Source organism: Acanthochromis polyacanthus, chromosome 8 (assembly GCF_021347895.1).
Source record: "Acanthochromis polyacanthus isolate Apoly-LR-REF ecotype Palm Island chromosome 8, KAUST_Apoly_ChrSc, whole genome shotgun sequence".
Taxonomy (NCBI): domain Eukaryota; kingdom Metazoa; phylum Chordata; class Actinopteri; family Pomacentridae; genus Acanthochromis; species Acanthochromis polyacanthus.
Genome location: NC_067120.1, coordinates 10629297 through 10645842, shown reverse-complemented (window position 1 = coordinate 10645842; position 16546 = coordinate 10629297). Strand labels below are relative to the sequence as shown.

The 16546-nt window shown below is 41.1% G+C and overlaps 1 protein-coding gene across 1 annotated transcript in view; it reads left to right on the top strand.

Annotated features, from left to right (window-relative positions):
• The first annotated feature begins 801 nt into the window (after positions 1-801).
• Positions 802-16546, top strand: part of LOC110949355 (RNA polymerase II elongation factor ELL) — a 29047-nt gene continuing 13302 nt past the window's right edge. The window contains exons 1-3 of the mRNA XM_022191343.2: positions 802-1031; positions 4086-4133; positions 16200-16327. Coding sequence (XP_022047035.1) covers positions 894-1031; positions 4086-4133; positions 16200-16327 — 314 coding nt within the window. The 5' untranslated portion in view covers positions 802-893. The remainder of the gene's footprint in view (positions 1032-4085; positions 4134-16199; positions 16328-16546) is intronic.

The window sequence follows — 16546 nt, the reverse complement described above, 5'->3', positions numbered from 1 at the left end:
CAATCAAAAATGTCATATTTAAAAAGTTGTCTACATGCTTTTGTTTTGTATTGTTGTAGCATTCAAATACAAATGGTTCAGAAATGTCGATGTGTGCTCGAAGATGGGATGTTTTCTCAACCATAATTTGAGATTATGTGATCTACCGGTACTTGTCCAGTATTGCAGACTGTGAATCGATGTCATGATGAGAAATAACAGTGAAAATAAGCACCTTTATTCTGAAGAGTTCCTAAGATAATGTCATGCAAACACAGCCTTAAATGTGCAAAAAATGTGGTAAAGGTAGGTAAATAGGCATTATTTTTCTAAATTATCTCAAAGAATTCAAAGGTATCCTTTTAAATATATATGATTTGTGATAAATGGAGTCTCTAGCAACTTAGATGACCCCTAGTAATTTGAGATGGAACAAACCTTATGCCTATGTGCATTTACTTGAGTAAAAGATGAATAAACATGAATGTAGCCGCTATAAAGCCAGCTATTTTTGTCTGCAAGTGTATTTATACATCCTCGTGTGTGTGCTGTACGTGTGGGGTGTGTGTGGTGTGCGTGTGGTGTGTGTGTGTGGCGTGTGAGTGAATTTACTTAAAATCCAGCTGGAGGAGAAGCAGCTTGGATCAAACCCAGAGAGCCAGAATAGATCAGAGAGCAGATAAATACAGACTGGAAACAAAATGTCCAATGAATGCTGACCTGGAAAGCGAAAGCTAAACAGTTTCTTACTTATTTACTCTTGTGCGTCAAGTGTCCGTGTGTGTGTGTATGTGTGTGTTTGCGTGAGCGTATACGTGACAGGCGTGTGTGCGTGTGCCTGCTGGCCCCGCCCACACGTCGTCTCCCCGGTGACGTTTCGGACAGAATGTCGCCAATAGGCTTCAGTTGTAGAAATGGCAGCGCTGAGACAGGAGCATCGGTATGGGCTCTCCTGTGGCAAAATCAACAAAAACAACCCCAATCAAACTCTGTACCACGTCAAACTCACTGACACTGCCATCCGGACCCTCGAAGCTTACCAGAACCTGAAGGTAAGACAAAAATCACGCTTGTAACTTTGCAGCTTTTTCTTGGTTGTTGTTTTTCTTGAAATCTATATATTCTTTTCTCCCCAATCGCCTCCCAACTCCGGGGAACTGTATTGGAAACAGAGCTTCTTCTGCCCAGTAGGAAAGGAAAAGAAAAAAAAAGTTTAAAATACTTGCCGATCATGTGTCATCGAGCAAACGGCTGATAAATAGTGAGCTGCGTTAGTTTATTCTGGCTCCGATGAAGGCAGGCGAAGCTGGGTTTATTGTGAACTTTGATGAATGAAGGGATTTTATTGAATTCTTCCGTAATGACTGAGGAATTGTTTTGTTTTTAATAATACAAAGAGAGAGAGAGAGAGAGAGAGAGAGAGAGAGGAGAAAATCGGGTCGGGTTAAGTTCCTGCTTGTTTACCAGATCCTCCCGAAGAAAAAAAACAACAAAAGGAATTAAAGTTCGCATATGACATGGGTGTGTGATAGTGCCCTGAGCGCTGTTTTAATGTAGCCTACGTTACATCTGAAATTTATTGTTTAGATTATGGGCGAGCGCAGATGACTGTCGGTCATTAAATGTTTCTAAAAAGGCATTTTTCCCCCTCTGCCTGTTCCGCTCTCGGGAATAAATTAATGAACAAGCTATCAAGCAAATTATTCCGACTCCTCTGAATCGGGAGACTGTTTTATTGCCTTTATGGTCCATTAGATTAGACCGAGATAATTTAGTCTATCCAAATGGTCTTTCCCAGAGCAGTGCTTGATAAGACAGTCCCACAGTTATGACTGCAGGAGGAGGCTCATTTGGTTGTGTCTTCTGGATTTTCTTTTTTAATTTCTGAGCCGTCAAAACAAATAAATGTATTTCCGTGTGCGCCACAGTATGGTAATAAAACTGGACCTGGATGCAGGGGAGTCGCTGGTTCAGGGTTTTGGGCTCGTTGGCACGGATCTGTAAGTTGTTGCTGCGCTCTTGTATATTGTTGTTTTTGCCCTTTACACGCCTGGAAGCCCGCCCATCTCCGTAGCTCATTGGTCTGTGAAGCAGAGTAAGCTCGTCCAGCCTGACAGCTTCCTCCAGGCCACAGCAGGCAGGACAGAGGTTACTGCCAAAGTTTTCCAAGTCCGAAAGACCACCCCTGAAAACACACTTATTTAAAATGTTAGACCGCTGGACTCCCACTGAGGTGTGGCGGATTCTTGTCCTGCAGGAACCTGAGGGAGCTGCTGTTATTAATTCTGATTTATTTATGATTTTCGTGCCTGTGTTCGGGAAGAGGAGAGGAAATACAGACTTGTTTTGTGCATGAAATCATGTCACTATGCAGCTGCAGCTGTGATTGTCACATTTAAGTGAAAATGTTTAAAATTTCAAACATGATAGTAACCTAAAAGCCAAAAAATCTCAATAAGAGGCCAGCAAAGATTCACACTTGACAAGTCATAACAAGTGGAACTCTTTAAAAGCTTAAAAAATAACTGTATTAAAATAGTTGCTTTAAAAATGAATAGGTTTCTGAGGACCAGCAGTTTCAGCACAATTTCTGAAACCAAAGCCACCTTCTGGCTTCTTCTTTTTCTTGCAAAACCAACATATATGCACACCCAAGATGCCAAAAGCCAGAAAATGTTTGTTTAAAAATTGACTTAAGATTTATTGAAATCATACAATATTTTCATTTTCATATTAATTTAGTGGATTTTTTTTGGAAAGTGACAGAGACAGTGGCAGCAGTCACTTTGCTGATGGTTAATAATCCATTTACTAATGCTTTATAGATAAGGTTTAAGTCAACATCAACAACTTTGAGGTTGCTTTAGCTGTTTTTGTTTTTTTTGGTGTTGCATTTATAAGTGTTGACAATCCATTAATGAGTGTGTAACTCTCTAATAAGCCATCAGTTGTCTGCAGTTGTAATAATGTTCATGAACATGTTGTGGTTTGAAAGCTGGAGGAGGATTAACATATTTTCATTAACGTTGCTACCAAAAATGGTTACTGGTCAATAACTAATGAATAAAGGCTTAGTGAATGCTTTATTAAGACTCACAAACTACAAGTAACAACCTATAATGCCATCATAAAGGCTATTGTAGTAAACATCTAATTGTGGCAGTAAATAATTTAACAAATTAATAAACATCCACAGCTTTTAAAACCTCATTTTAACGATAAGCTGCTTTCTCTTCCGTTATGATTAAATCTCCATAAAAATGGTTAAATCTGGACCTTTAATTCGCCCTATGGCTGTGTGTGTAATCTGTAACAGGCATTATGTGCTTTAATATTTATTATTCCATTCAATATTAAAAGCTAAGGCGTGATGAAGAAAATCACAACAATACTCCTCAATAGGGAAGACATTTCTCCAAACCATTAATAATAAATTAAGAGTGCTGTCAATCACATGCACAGCTGTACTTCACAGATAATAGTTTCCATCTATTAACCATGTATCATGTTGCCTCAAAGGCAGGAATTTTTTTTAACGATTTTAATATTTCTTTATCAGAAGGGAGGAGGAAACAGCAGGATGTTGAGATGCTAAAGCCAGGTACACTGTGAGCTTGGGGTGTACAGTTTTTACAACACACAGGGCTGATAAAAAGTCATTTTTTAAATAAATATAATTGGTTCCAGAAGGTGCTTTGTCTTTCCTGTGGGATCTTTATTCATTTAGAGGGGAAATCAGCTCAAACTCACTCAGCAGCATGACAAAAGTTTATCGATTAGGTCATGGATTGATTGATTGTTTGATTGATTGATTGATTGATTGATTGATTGATTGATTGATTGATTGCACATATTACACCTAATTCTCTTTAGAGAAACCGTGAACCTCGGGGAATAGCATCTGTGTCAATATTGTGGCATTTTAAGTTTACTGAGAATGTTTCATCGAGCCAGATCACAGCTATCTAGAGGAGAAATGCAACAGACAGAGCAGGAACAATGGCAATATATTTTTCACTCATAATGTATGAGCTGTCCATTAGATTAAGGATGAACATGATTCGTGAATCTGTGACCAGTTTCTTTCTCTCTCTCTCTCTCCTCAGGCGTCACTATCAAATCAACCGGCGATTTGCTTCAAGGGGAGCCAGGGGGTAAGTTGTTTTGCATACTCTCCCTAATGCCTCAGAAATTGAACACTCTAATTAGTTCTGATTTGCCGTGGAGCACACTCATGACAGTTCCTCTGGACGTCTTATTTGATTCCTAAGTATCCGATAAGCATTAAGCTGCATCCAAGAAGAGTCAGCTGTGTGATTTTCCAAATTATTGGATGCCTTTAGTGGTAGCACAGTCGGTGGAGTTTGTTGGCCAGCTTTTATTTTGGTGAGTATGGCTGCTGTGAGTGCACCAGAAGTCACAGCCTGAGGGAAAGGTGTCATTCATGTTCTTAGTTGCACTATGTTGGGTCACATATCCTTCACTAAATATGTATATGCAGAGCTACATAGCTTACAAAAAAAGAAAAAAAAACTTGGTACTGAGAGTAAGAGGGCATTCCTGTGAAGCGGCTGCAAAGAAAGATGCCTGTGTCCGGCCAGATTAGCCGAGCCAGTGTTACACCCTCCCCAGCTCTGCCCGCTAGGCTACTACACATTTACCACACAATCGGCCCTGTCTAAAAGGAGCTGTTCTAATCCCCGCAAGAGCCGATTGCATTGACGAAAGTGACTTTGCTCTGTACACAAATGCTAGCCCTGTGTGCTCACACGGGCCCTGGAAGCCCTAAGACAGGGTACGCTATACGCCCCAGGCTGCTAGCCAGGTTACTGGGTCAGGCTTGCAACTGGGGAAGCTTTGTTCTGGGAGGGGGAGGAGGTAGGGGAGCTGGCAAACCCCAGGGAGCCCCCATGCCTCCATGCCTGTTGTGTCTGTGCAGACATGAAAGATCTGAAATGCAGGAACTGAACAGAAGCGGGGGAATTTATTTTCTTGTTTAATCCAGGAAAATGTGCAAAATATGTCCGAAGCACAAATGTTGTATGTAAACATGTAATGAAACATCTGTCGAAGGAAGAGCAGATTAACCTGCTTGTGAGTCTTTCTGTGAAGCAATGTTAAGTGAGTGCAATTTAAGTGTGCTTTAATCACTGAATAGGATTTGGTGATTATATCTTGCCTGGCACATTACATATTCAAATTGCTTTGCGGAATTCAAGCATGGGCTCCCTCCCCCTCTGACAATAGTCCCCGAGCTGGACGATTGGGCATTAATGAGGTAGCTGCAACCATTGGTGGTGGGGGAGGCCAGATTAAGTCGTTAGTGGGGGGAGGATGCTGGTGAACATGGCAGTCTGGCATACAACAGACCAAGAGGATATCCAGTGTCTGTGTCTCTGGGTCGCAGCGTCACAGATGTCAATATTCAACTAGTTCATTCCCTACATAAGTGTTTGCAAGAGCTCATCCCTTCTCCAAGAGCATCGTGAAGTTCAAGAGGTCATGTGTCCACTGACAGCTGCCAACTGTAGAGCTTGATCACAAAAGCCATGACTGCTTCTTTCTGATCTTTGTCCCCACCGGCTCATGTCACGTTTCCTGTAACGGGGCACTTCTCGGGCCACAAAAACCAGAGGAATTCTCCAAATCACTGTCCTGGCGTCACTCCAGGGCTCAGCGGTATCAGGGGCCAGGGCTCCTATCGAGAAATAGCACGCTGAGGTTTGTCGGCTGCTTTTCTCTCTGTCCCTGCGGCATTTAGCCCTGCTATTGTAAACTGTCTGCCAACCTTGTAATCATGCAATGAAAGACAGAAGCTCTCAGATGCCCCCGAATCTGGTGTTCAAAGCGGCTATGAAACTTACAAATTACTTTTGCTTTTGAATCTTCTTTTGCTCATCTTCGCGCGGGAAGCAGACTGATAGGAGGAAAGAGAAGTGAATGGGTAGGATCAATAGCAAGCATCTGGAGCAAAGAGAGGAAAAATTTTAAAAAAGTGCAGACTGTTATGGAAAAAAATAAGGATATTATACTCTGTACTCATATACTCTTTTATTCACCTTTTATAAAAGCTTGAAAAGAATAAGAATCTGGATTGCTCTGACATCATCACCAGGAATTAAAGAATATATTCAGAGCTGATCTGGGTTCCCATAGCTTGGAATTTCACATCCTAGTGCTTATTTTCCTTCGGGGCTGGCAACGTCACCTGCTTGTTGGCATGATCTCTATCCATTTAGTAAGAAAAGAACCCACTTCCTATTTATTATCAGATCCATGCTGTAGAGTCCATGCAGAGTGAGCAAAGCTGCTTATTTACACGTACATACTTCGCATTGTTTCTCACATTTGTTGACAGTTTCACTTGTGCAGAACTTTGTAAAACCTGAATCTCACCTATTACATTGCAAATCCTTAGCATGCCAGGAAGTGGTTCAACGTTATACTGTAGCACGTATTAAATAAATACGTGTTTTATGAGTGTAATATTGCAGTGCTTAAAAGACATTATATTTGAATACGGCGTGTTGAGCTGTTTCAGGTGTGACATCGGCTTCATTTCCTCCTCACTTCATAAATGTTGAATTGCAGTTGCCAGAGTAATTGTTTTTGTTTATGGCCCTGTCTGTTTTTATGTGCACAGCTGTCACATAAAGGCAGCGGTGTTGGGATGAAGGGAATGTGGAGGTGCTCTTAAGATATTCTCATGACGACTGTGTGTGAAGGCAGCGCTTCCCCTGGGCTCCCTCCCGCCTGCCCTCTTGATTATTGTGCCATTTCACCCCATGCCTTGGCTGAATCCTTGGGAGACATCAGGGCCTCTATCTCACACATGGCTGCTCTGACTCTACCCCCCGCCACCACACCGCTTTGCTTCGCCTCGCGCTGCAAATAAGCTTGTGCACTGTGCGAGTGTGTGTACGTGTGCATGCACACATCTTTTTTTTTTCTTTCTGGAAGCTAATTAGAATAACAATAACAGGAATGTGGTTTGAGAGTCGTCCTCTCCCAGTGGCATAGCAGTGAGAGGGAGAGTTGTCCCACGTGTTTCTGAAAGGGCACACGCCGCTCTATTCATCCAGATGTGTTAAGCGAGGCAAAAGTCCCTGTGTTCTCTGCTCGTCTGAGGCCCGCTGTGTTTATGCAGAGCCAGTTGGCCTTAGGATTTTTGGATCGTACGGTATATTTTAGGAACAAGAGTCTCATGAGGTCCTCCAGTTAAAGAGGAGTTTGCTTTAGTTTGCTCCTCTGTCATTATTGTATTCTTTAGCTCCTTTTGAGGAACACCATTGTGATTGTGGCTGCACTTTAACAGTATTTGGTTACAACTGTGCTGTAAAAGATCAGAAATCAATGGCACAAACTGGGCAGGCAGTGAGACTAATGGTGGCAGCATTAAAGTATATAAAAACATGCCTGAATTAGAAGCACAGTGAAACACATAGAGTGCTTTTGTGGTTTTTCATTGTTTATTTACATTCCAGGCTAATCTGGACCCATGAAGCTAAAGAAACTGAAAATAACAGTGAAGAAAAACTCTCAGTAACAACACAGGCTTTTGTGAAAATAGATTTACGGAGTTTGCAGATTTAGACATGTTTTTTTTGGGTTGTTAAAGCTGCAGTGCAGGACTGTTACGTATGAATGAACGACACAATGTTGATTAAGCCAATTGCAGCATACCAGAGTTTTAAATCTGCTTTCTGTGGCGACATTCCCGCACTGGCACACCAGTGGAGATGCGTTTTATGTTAACCAGCAATGATTTGTTTGCCAGTACTGAGAAATGGCACAACCATGGCAATGGAGACAGACTGCAGCAAGTAGGAGTGTGATGGAAAAACGTAGGAAGCATCCAAGAAAAGTTTATGATGCCCCAGAAAAAAGGAAACTTAGTGTTCAGAAGTAGGATTAGGGTCTAAAAACAAAAGAAAAAGTAGGTGTCCTATTTGTGCATCAACAGTATTTGTATAATTACTTTTACTGGAGGGAGGGACAAAAGTTCCACACAGAAAACACAGGCTTGAACAATAAGAAATTATCCGAAACATTTACAATATATTAGGAAAAGATGCTGTTCCACAAGGAGATGCAAGAGATAATGTAATAATTTATACGGATGATAAATATTCAGAAAATGGGACAAAATCAAAATCTGAGATATGAATTAGTATACTGGTAATTACACCATGGCTCTTGGAAGTTTTGAAGATTTACCTTTAAACACATAACTTGCTTATCACTTTCCCAGACTACAAAAACAGATATAATCGATGGATTTTCAACTTTCTGACGGTCCATGAACTACTCGTCCGTGATGTGCCTTTCTTTTTTTTTCTTTTTTCCCCCCTTCTTTACTGAACATTGAATAGAACAAAACAATTCAACACAGAGACAAAAAAACAAACAACAAAGAAAAGTATTGCCAGGGGGTCACAAACAAGAAACAGACTACAGAATAACATTAAATACACTACACAAATGTACAGTTTTAATGGCTTTAGTGTTAATGGAGTTCTTAATAGTGTAAATATACTGTTTGGTTTCATTTTGGAAGAAAAGAAAACAAGGGTTTTTATTTGTGATGCGTCTTTCTGCTGGAAAAGGAAATGTAACTTTAAAATGGGGATATTTCATTAAATAGCTCTGCTACATGTCTCATAAAACTGCCAGAAATAAAATGTTTCCATGAAATAGATCCTGCAATAAACTAAAAATTGAGTGAGCTCCTCCTTGGTGCAACTGAAAAGCCATTAGTGACTCAGCTGTGACCAACACTCCCATGATAAAAATCCAGGGACTGTTTGACTGAACTGGGCTGAACTGCAGGCTGTGTTTGCTCAGAGAAGATAGGAGACAAGTATAGAAGCAACAACAAAATGTCAATAGTAAAATATTTATAGTTCATAGAGTCACGTAGCGTTTTCCAAATATTGGGGACACCTGTGGGCACTTGGAAAAAAGTTGTACATGTTGACTAAAGGTTGTTGCACTTTTGTAAAAATAAATAAAGTAATTTATCTAATTTATTGATGGCATTATAGCTGAGTCATGATGCAGTATGGATATTTTTGAGTTCTCTCTACTTATACTTCCACGGTTGAATAAAAATGTGACAGGAGCAAAAAAAAAAAAGAAACTGCTTGGAGACCAGAGGGTTAAAATCTCTCATAGTCATTCTATTTTTCATTTTTAAAAGAATACTATTGCACATACATATTAAAACAGTTGTCTTTTCTTCCACCTGTATATTGACTGACAATTCAAGCAAACTGAATGTTATTAAGCTTACCTCTGATTTTACACCTCACATCTCGGTGCACGTTTTGGATTTTGCCTTCTTTGTTCAAGTTTCCCTGCAAGTTAATCAGGTTGGACATACTTTCCAATGCACAATCTGTGAATTGTTAAAGGATTACAGACTGGCTACTTGTGCAGAGAGACGTCCAGTAATGGGAGTGTAGTGCAGCGGTCCAAGCGGTTTGTGGGATTGCTCCAGTAAAACAGCTAGGCATCAACAAAGGAAACGCATTACTGTGTTAAAGCATCTGAGCTTTAATAACCAGCGTGCAAAAGGGAATTTCCTAACTTACACACCCTGTCACCATCGAATGCAAATTAGGCAACGCTAAGAGGGAGAGTGCATTTGCAAAGTGCGTCTAATTGATTATTCTTTTAAATTGTTTTAGCGGACACGTTGCATTGAGACAAAACAGCGGCCTACCACTTGCATACAAATGTAGGCTTTGAAGTGTTGTCTCCATCTTTGTGTGTATGAAGAGGAAGACACCTATAAGATGGAGTGGAGGATGTCGAAGGATGGGAGACAGCGAGCGTTTGTTGAGGTTGACAGATTAGCCCCAGCTTCTTGGAAAAAGACTGATTCTGCTTGGCATAACAGGCAGTACCTTGGGGGTTGCTCGACAGTTGCCCATCCCCATATCCCCACGCTAACTCCCGTCAGTCCCCACCCCCCCTTCTTTTGCTTTTCCTGTATGTACCAACCCCCCTCAATGAACAGATCCTCCAGCATCACCACCATACAGGCTCGCTGAAAGCATGGTTTAAATTGGCTAATGATGCTGAGAGGCCACACATTTTGTTCTTAACAGGTGTGCCACAGTGGAGTTGTAGATCATAGTGTACAAAGCCAGAGAACAGAGGCTGGGAATAATTAATCTGACCCCGGTGTTTCTTTGAGACACTGTCAACATCGGCGCGCTTGCTTGACTGCACGTGTCACCGAAACATGCTTGATACTACAATGTTAGCATGACCATTAGATGATTATATCATATGAACTTTGCACTGACGTTAACAGAAATAAAAACAAAAAAGGAATCACATGACCAAATACACTTGTTCCAGCCAGAATCCATCCCCCTCCTCTCTACTGAGTTGCACATTCCTAGAGGAAGACTATTTAGGGCCATCCTTCATGCACCGGTTCTACTGGGAGTCAGCGCCACCCCCATCCCCTCCATGCACATACCCACACCCCTCAATCCCTCCCTTTACCACCCAACAACACACAGCCACACGTCCCTGCTGTTCATGAATAATCCAGGCGAGCCGACAGGCCATTGCACTCAGCTTTGTGGGGGAAGAAGCTAGAACAAAAGACGGGCAGCTCACAGAGCAGCTATGGCTGAGTAGGCTCAGATGAGAAGACAATGGTAACTAGTGTCAGTACAGACAGGGGCAGGAGGCAAAGACTTCAGAGTAAATCACATATCCAGGCGCCTGCTCCCATCTCAGTGCTGCCATGCCAAATACCAGAGCTAGGAACCTTGCCTTCTCGTTTTCGTCTGCAGAGCAAAGAAAGACAGAGAGAAAAACTATCCTCTCATCTTTCCCTGCAGATGTTTGGCTTACAAAGGCACAGGACTGGGCAAAAGTAGAGATCCCTAATGAACCTTTTCTTCCCTCCTCACTAAATGGCAGGGTTAAGAACTCTGTTTAACCCTGTCGAAGATGAGCAGTTTAACATGCTGGAGGAGTTACAGATGAAGTTTTACAAGGGCATCTCCGACGGTGCCCTTTGTCCTTGTTCATCTGCTGAGCCCCCTGCCAAGATTTTCTGTTCCAGTCCAGTTCACACCTTAAAACAGCTTGAAAGTATCTGACATCTCCAAACACACAGGGGCTGGAGTAGCAGATGTGGCTGGGCTGCAGCCACAGAGGCAGTTATTGTATTAGCCTGTAGCTCCACAGGGGGCTGCACTGACAAGGTGCTAAGGATTGCCTTACACATGCACATTTGGTTGCTCTGACTGTAACTGTCCAACTGCTAAACTCCACTCATGTCATGATAATGAGCAGCATTACTGCACACAGCTCTCACTGTGCTTCTTCACACTAAGCTGCTCGGTTTTATTAAATGGACACATGTTAATAGAAGACTCTGATCATAATAATACCAGATTAAGCTTCTCCCTGATTAATTAATCATTAGATTAAAGGACTCAACAATTATAATTAGGGCACTGCAGTACATAAGCAATTTAATAAATTCTTTCCCTCGTTCGGAGCAGGACTAACGCTGATTGAATGGTTATCTCCATAATTAATAACTTACATAGCAGGAAATTCTAATGACGTATCAAAAATTATTTGAATAAAACTGAAAACACATCTTTAAAAAGTGTTTTTTTAAATATTGAACTGACATTTTTTTGTTCTACTTGACACTAAAGACACTGACGGAGCATTAGCAGCATTCATCTTCATTAGATTTGTGTCACTTTTTGCCTCAGAGTATCAGAATGTCTGCATGCAATCAAAGAACTCATGTGGAAGTAAATATGATTTGAATGTGAGCATGACAGCCAACAATTTGAAGACACTCCAGAAACCAATTTGCTGCCACAGTGCTTATAGAAATGTGTGCAGTTTGGTGGAGCCATGTGACCGAGCTTCTGTCTGCTGCATGTGCATACGTGACTCACCGGCCCTTGACCTGGAAGTTTTCTCTGAGCTATTAACTGCTATGTCTGAGTTGTGTCTGAAGCTTTTTGTTGGTCAATCTGAGACCTGAAAAAAACAACCTCTGTGTACTTTCTGTGACTCATTTACAATTTTTCTGACTTTATTGAGGATTCTGTGTCCACCTTTGCGCTCTCAATTTTTGCTCATTGTTGTGTTTGGTTTGTTCATTGATGAGCTTTGATTCCACAAAGTCTGGCTGATAATAGTCTCTGTTGACATTCAGCCTAAAACGTTGGCTAAATATTTGACCTCACTCCCTGCATGTGACCTGTGAGAGAGTGAGGCTTCCTGTGTCTAAAAAAAAAAGACAAAAGGCCAGCACACTCACACTCACACTGCCTCAGGGGATCAGTCCAAAACTCCATATGGAGATGTCTATGACTCAGCGTCTCTATGTAAATCTGCACCTACCACTTGATTGACAGCAGCTTCAGGATAACAAACCTGTTGGCACAAGTGGTGTCACTGACTAAACAGAAAGTCAGAGTTGATCTCAACAGGTTGGGTGTTGTGATGATAGCATGCTGGATATGATAACCGGTATATTCTGCAGTGTTTCAAGTCATAATCGGTAAATCTCTGGTCACTGACTGCAGTGGAGTTGTTGGTTTTACTTGTTGTTGTTTTGCTGCAAAAATGCCAATAACTGCCCAAGTAACTCGAATGTTAATGAGTTATTTCCTGATGTGACAATGACAGAAAGCGATGCAACAACTAAAGTAAGGAGCTCCAACCATGATTGAAAGCAGTAATTATATTAATTTAAAAATATTATTGATTTTAACTTCCAAGCTGGATGTCTGATCATGATGTGGAATTTACACAGCTACTGTTTCGATTGTTGAACTCATTACGTTTTATACAGTAGTCTCAATACTTTTCATAAGTACAAGATAACATCCAATAAACTAATAGTCCATTCATAAAACAGCTTATTGGCTTCAGTGTTGCCAGATTTTAACTATTTTTCATTTAATGGGAGCAGCTAAAAAGTGATTTCTGAGGGTGTAATTTCGACTACTTTTGCAACATTTCCATGTATGCAAATTTGGGCTATATTACAGAGGTTTTTAATTGTACAGGAGGCACAAAGGGAGCAACAACATAGCAAAGATACTCCATGACAGATGAATGTGCATGTAGAAATTAGATTTAGTGTTAGAATTTGACCATCATCTCTGATGGCATGCAAATAAATGTTCATAAAATCACACGTGTAAAATCAGGTTTTTGTATTTTTTTAGTACTAAAGTAATTCACTGATAGCTGTTATTACATACAATGGCATAAGGAACTCATAATACTTAATTTATTTAATCATATGCCCAAAATGTAAACAAACACAGGCCAAAAAAAACATGGTTTGAGCTGGAGTCAACGGCGTAAGTCAGTGAACAAACTACTTTGTTGAAAAAAATGTTCATCTAGTATAGGACTGGCAAAAAAAAAAAAAAACTCTCACAATAACATAATCCACATTACTCAGTGATAATAATATTATCTCCTTGCTTCAATCCAAGGAGGAAATAAAAGCGAATGAAATCCACTATAGCTCCACAATGCCTCTGTCTTTTGAAACAGTTGATAACCGCCACACCTTTCCTCATAATTATGTGATTGCTGTCAGTGAGATTAGATTTTTTTCCCCTTTGTTATGAGATGGACAGACAGACTTCATGTGAGTCCAAATGTTTTTTCTTTTGTGTAAGTAAGGCACTTCATAGTTACATGGTCACTTGTTTAACAGGGGTTGCTGTTTAGCAAAATACTACTGGTAATCTGATCTCTTTTAAGTAAAACATTAAACCAAAAATAAATGTTAATTGGGATATTTTGTTTTAGTAATGATTAAACCAATGAGATTTATTTGTGTGTTTTAGAGGATTTTCCGACCTTTTTAAAGCCCCTATATTTCCAGGTTTTATTCTAAGCTAAGCGAACTTGCTGTCTGCTCGAACTTCAAATATCTATATACAGACATGGGTGGCATCAGTTTTGTCATCTAACTGTGAAAGAAAGCAAACAATCATCATAATCCTCTACTGTCCAGGTTTAGTGTATCATGTTTTTCCATTGTTATGTGGGTTTTTCAGGGCTTAGTTTATGATCCTAGGGTAAACACAGAGGTTCTCCATGCAGAGTCAGGAACTGGAAACTAATGGGTTAAATGACATATGGTTATGAAGCTTGAGAAGGAAGCTGTGAATAAAATGGGGGCGACCTCTGAACAGTCTGACCTGAGTGACATTGATTAGAATTAGAATGTGAAGTGTGCACGGTGGCATGGACGGGGGTGACAGGCAGATCTAATGTGTGGCTGGAGGGGGCTCATAGTGCTGCCATCGACTGAAAGAGGGGACATGGTGGCACTATTGCAATGCTTTATGTGTAAATGTGCATTCTAGTCTTATCAAAAAAAGCTTTTGTTCAGCAAAAACTTCATTTTAAAAACAAATGGAAATGCAGTCCCTTCCACATGACTTTCTCTACATCAGTAACTCTGCTTTAGTGACTTCTAATTTTGGTCATGGTGGCTACTACTTTACTTCTTTGAAAGTAATAGGTCCAGAGTCCCTGCTCACTTTGATGCTTTTTTGGTTGATCGCTCCTAATTAGCATGAAGCCCACTGCAGACAGGACTCTGCTTTACCACTTTATGTTAACGGTCAGACATAAATAGGTCAGAATTAATGGTCAGCTGTGTGTCTGAAGTGTCCCTCGCCTTGTGGGCTGGTTTGCGTTTTGTCTTGACATGGGTGGACTTGTGCACATGAAGGAAAGCTGGAGGCGGATGGGGGTAGGGTGAATGGCATGCGTTGGGTTTTAGAAGAGGAGGAGGGGCGTCGAGGAGAGTAGCTGTTCATTGGCTCCGTGTTGCAAAAAAGAAAAAAAAAGTGCTTATGGCTTTGCTGCATGACTGGGCATTTGTGACAGCTATAGTCCTGCCTGCCACATCTGCCAGGGGCACTGCGCTCTCAGCCCGTCAGCTCATAATCAATCACTTACGACTGATAGCTAAAAAGGCAGCTTCGAGTCCATGTGACATTTGTTTTTCTTGAGACCTGCAGATAAAAACGGCTGCTTGGTTTGACCTGAGGTAGCACAAAGTAGAACAGAGGGGCGGAAAAAAAACTGAGCTGAAGTTCTACTTCTCAGTATACTCGTATTTGTAAAGGATGGGTAATAATCCCTGGCTTCACTGAATCTAGGACATTCTGTCAACAAAACTGCTAAACTGTCCATTTTCAGGCTGAAACACAGCTGCAGGCGCTGTTGAAGGGAGCCACTACCCAATGTGTTTTAAAGGACATATTACCTGTTGGTTAATGACTTTCTATGTTGAACTATCCTTTTAGTGGAAGTGGGTTTTTAGGTCATTTTATGTAACAGGTTTCTAGCAGAGATAGATGTCACCCTGCTAGCTTGTTTGTTGGTAGGGAACCATGGACAGTCAGTGACAGAAGAGGTTATCGCCAAAGTGGAAAGGCTGTCTGTCATACTTTTTTTTTATACCTTTCAGAAAGGCTCTTCTAATGACTGGTTACACGTCATCATCCTTGACCTGGGAGTCACCGTACAGGCTCAGCAATTGGCCTTAAATGGAAGATTATTTAGGTCACATGTAGTGCAAGAAAAAACTTGAAAATTCACTGAGTTGTCATTGCACTTTGTGATGTATTTATGAGATTACATTGAATCAGGTGAGGCTACATCTGGAGAAGATAACTCGAGCTTATTATCCCCCACCTCCACGAAGTGGAAAAGGGGGATATAGGTTTGGCCTCTGTCCGTCCGTGCCTCCGTCCGTCCGTGCGTCCGAGATGAAGGGGACAGCTTTTCTCGGAAACTATTACAGCTAGGATTACGAAATTTAGTGTGTAGCTTCACACCATGGATACCTCGATCAAGTTCAAAAATGAGACCCGTGCGATAATATTTAACAGAGTTATGGCCCTTGATCACTATTTTGGATATAGACTCATAGACATCACATGTGGCGGGGGATATTGATGACCATGTCGTCTTGTTATGTAGCACATCACTCAAATTAGCAGTGCATGTCAGGAACACACTGTAAAACTGTTACAGGTCAAACATTACCACAACTTAACTTTTGCAAATTCAAATGCACGACCAACTTTGAGTTTAATTTGACATGTATTTTACTGTGCTAAACAATGTTTGTATTAATGTCATTTTCATTGTTTTGTTCCTGTATTTGTCTTGGAAAGTACGTGAAGATCCCAGCGCCAACTCCTGAGTCTCCAGATGGATTCAGAGTCTTCTCGTTTTACCTATCCAGTGACAGCAAAGACAAGCCTCAGTCCAGCTTCGACTGCATTCACCAGTATGTCTCAGGGTAAGCAGCACACATAAGTCTTTCCACGGCCGACCACAAATGGAATCTGTAGTAAATTTGGTGTCAGGCTGAGACCGCAGGGTCTGACCAAACAGTGGCCTCTCTCTTCAATACTACAACAGCAGACAGTACCACTGTTATATTATAAGGCTATATTCAACTACAATAATACCCAAAGGCCGTCATGCCGCGACTGACCTCAGAGGTGTGACCAGTAAT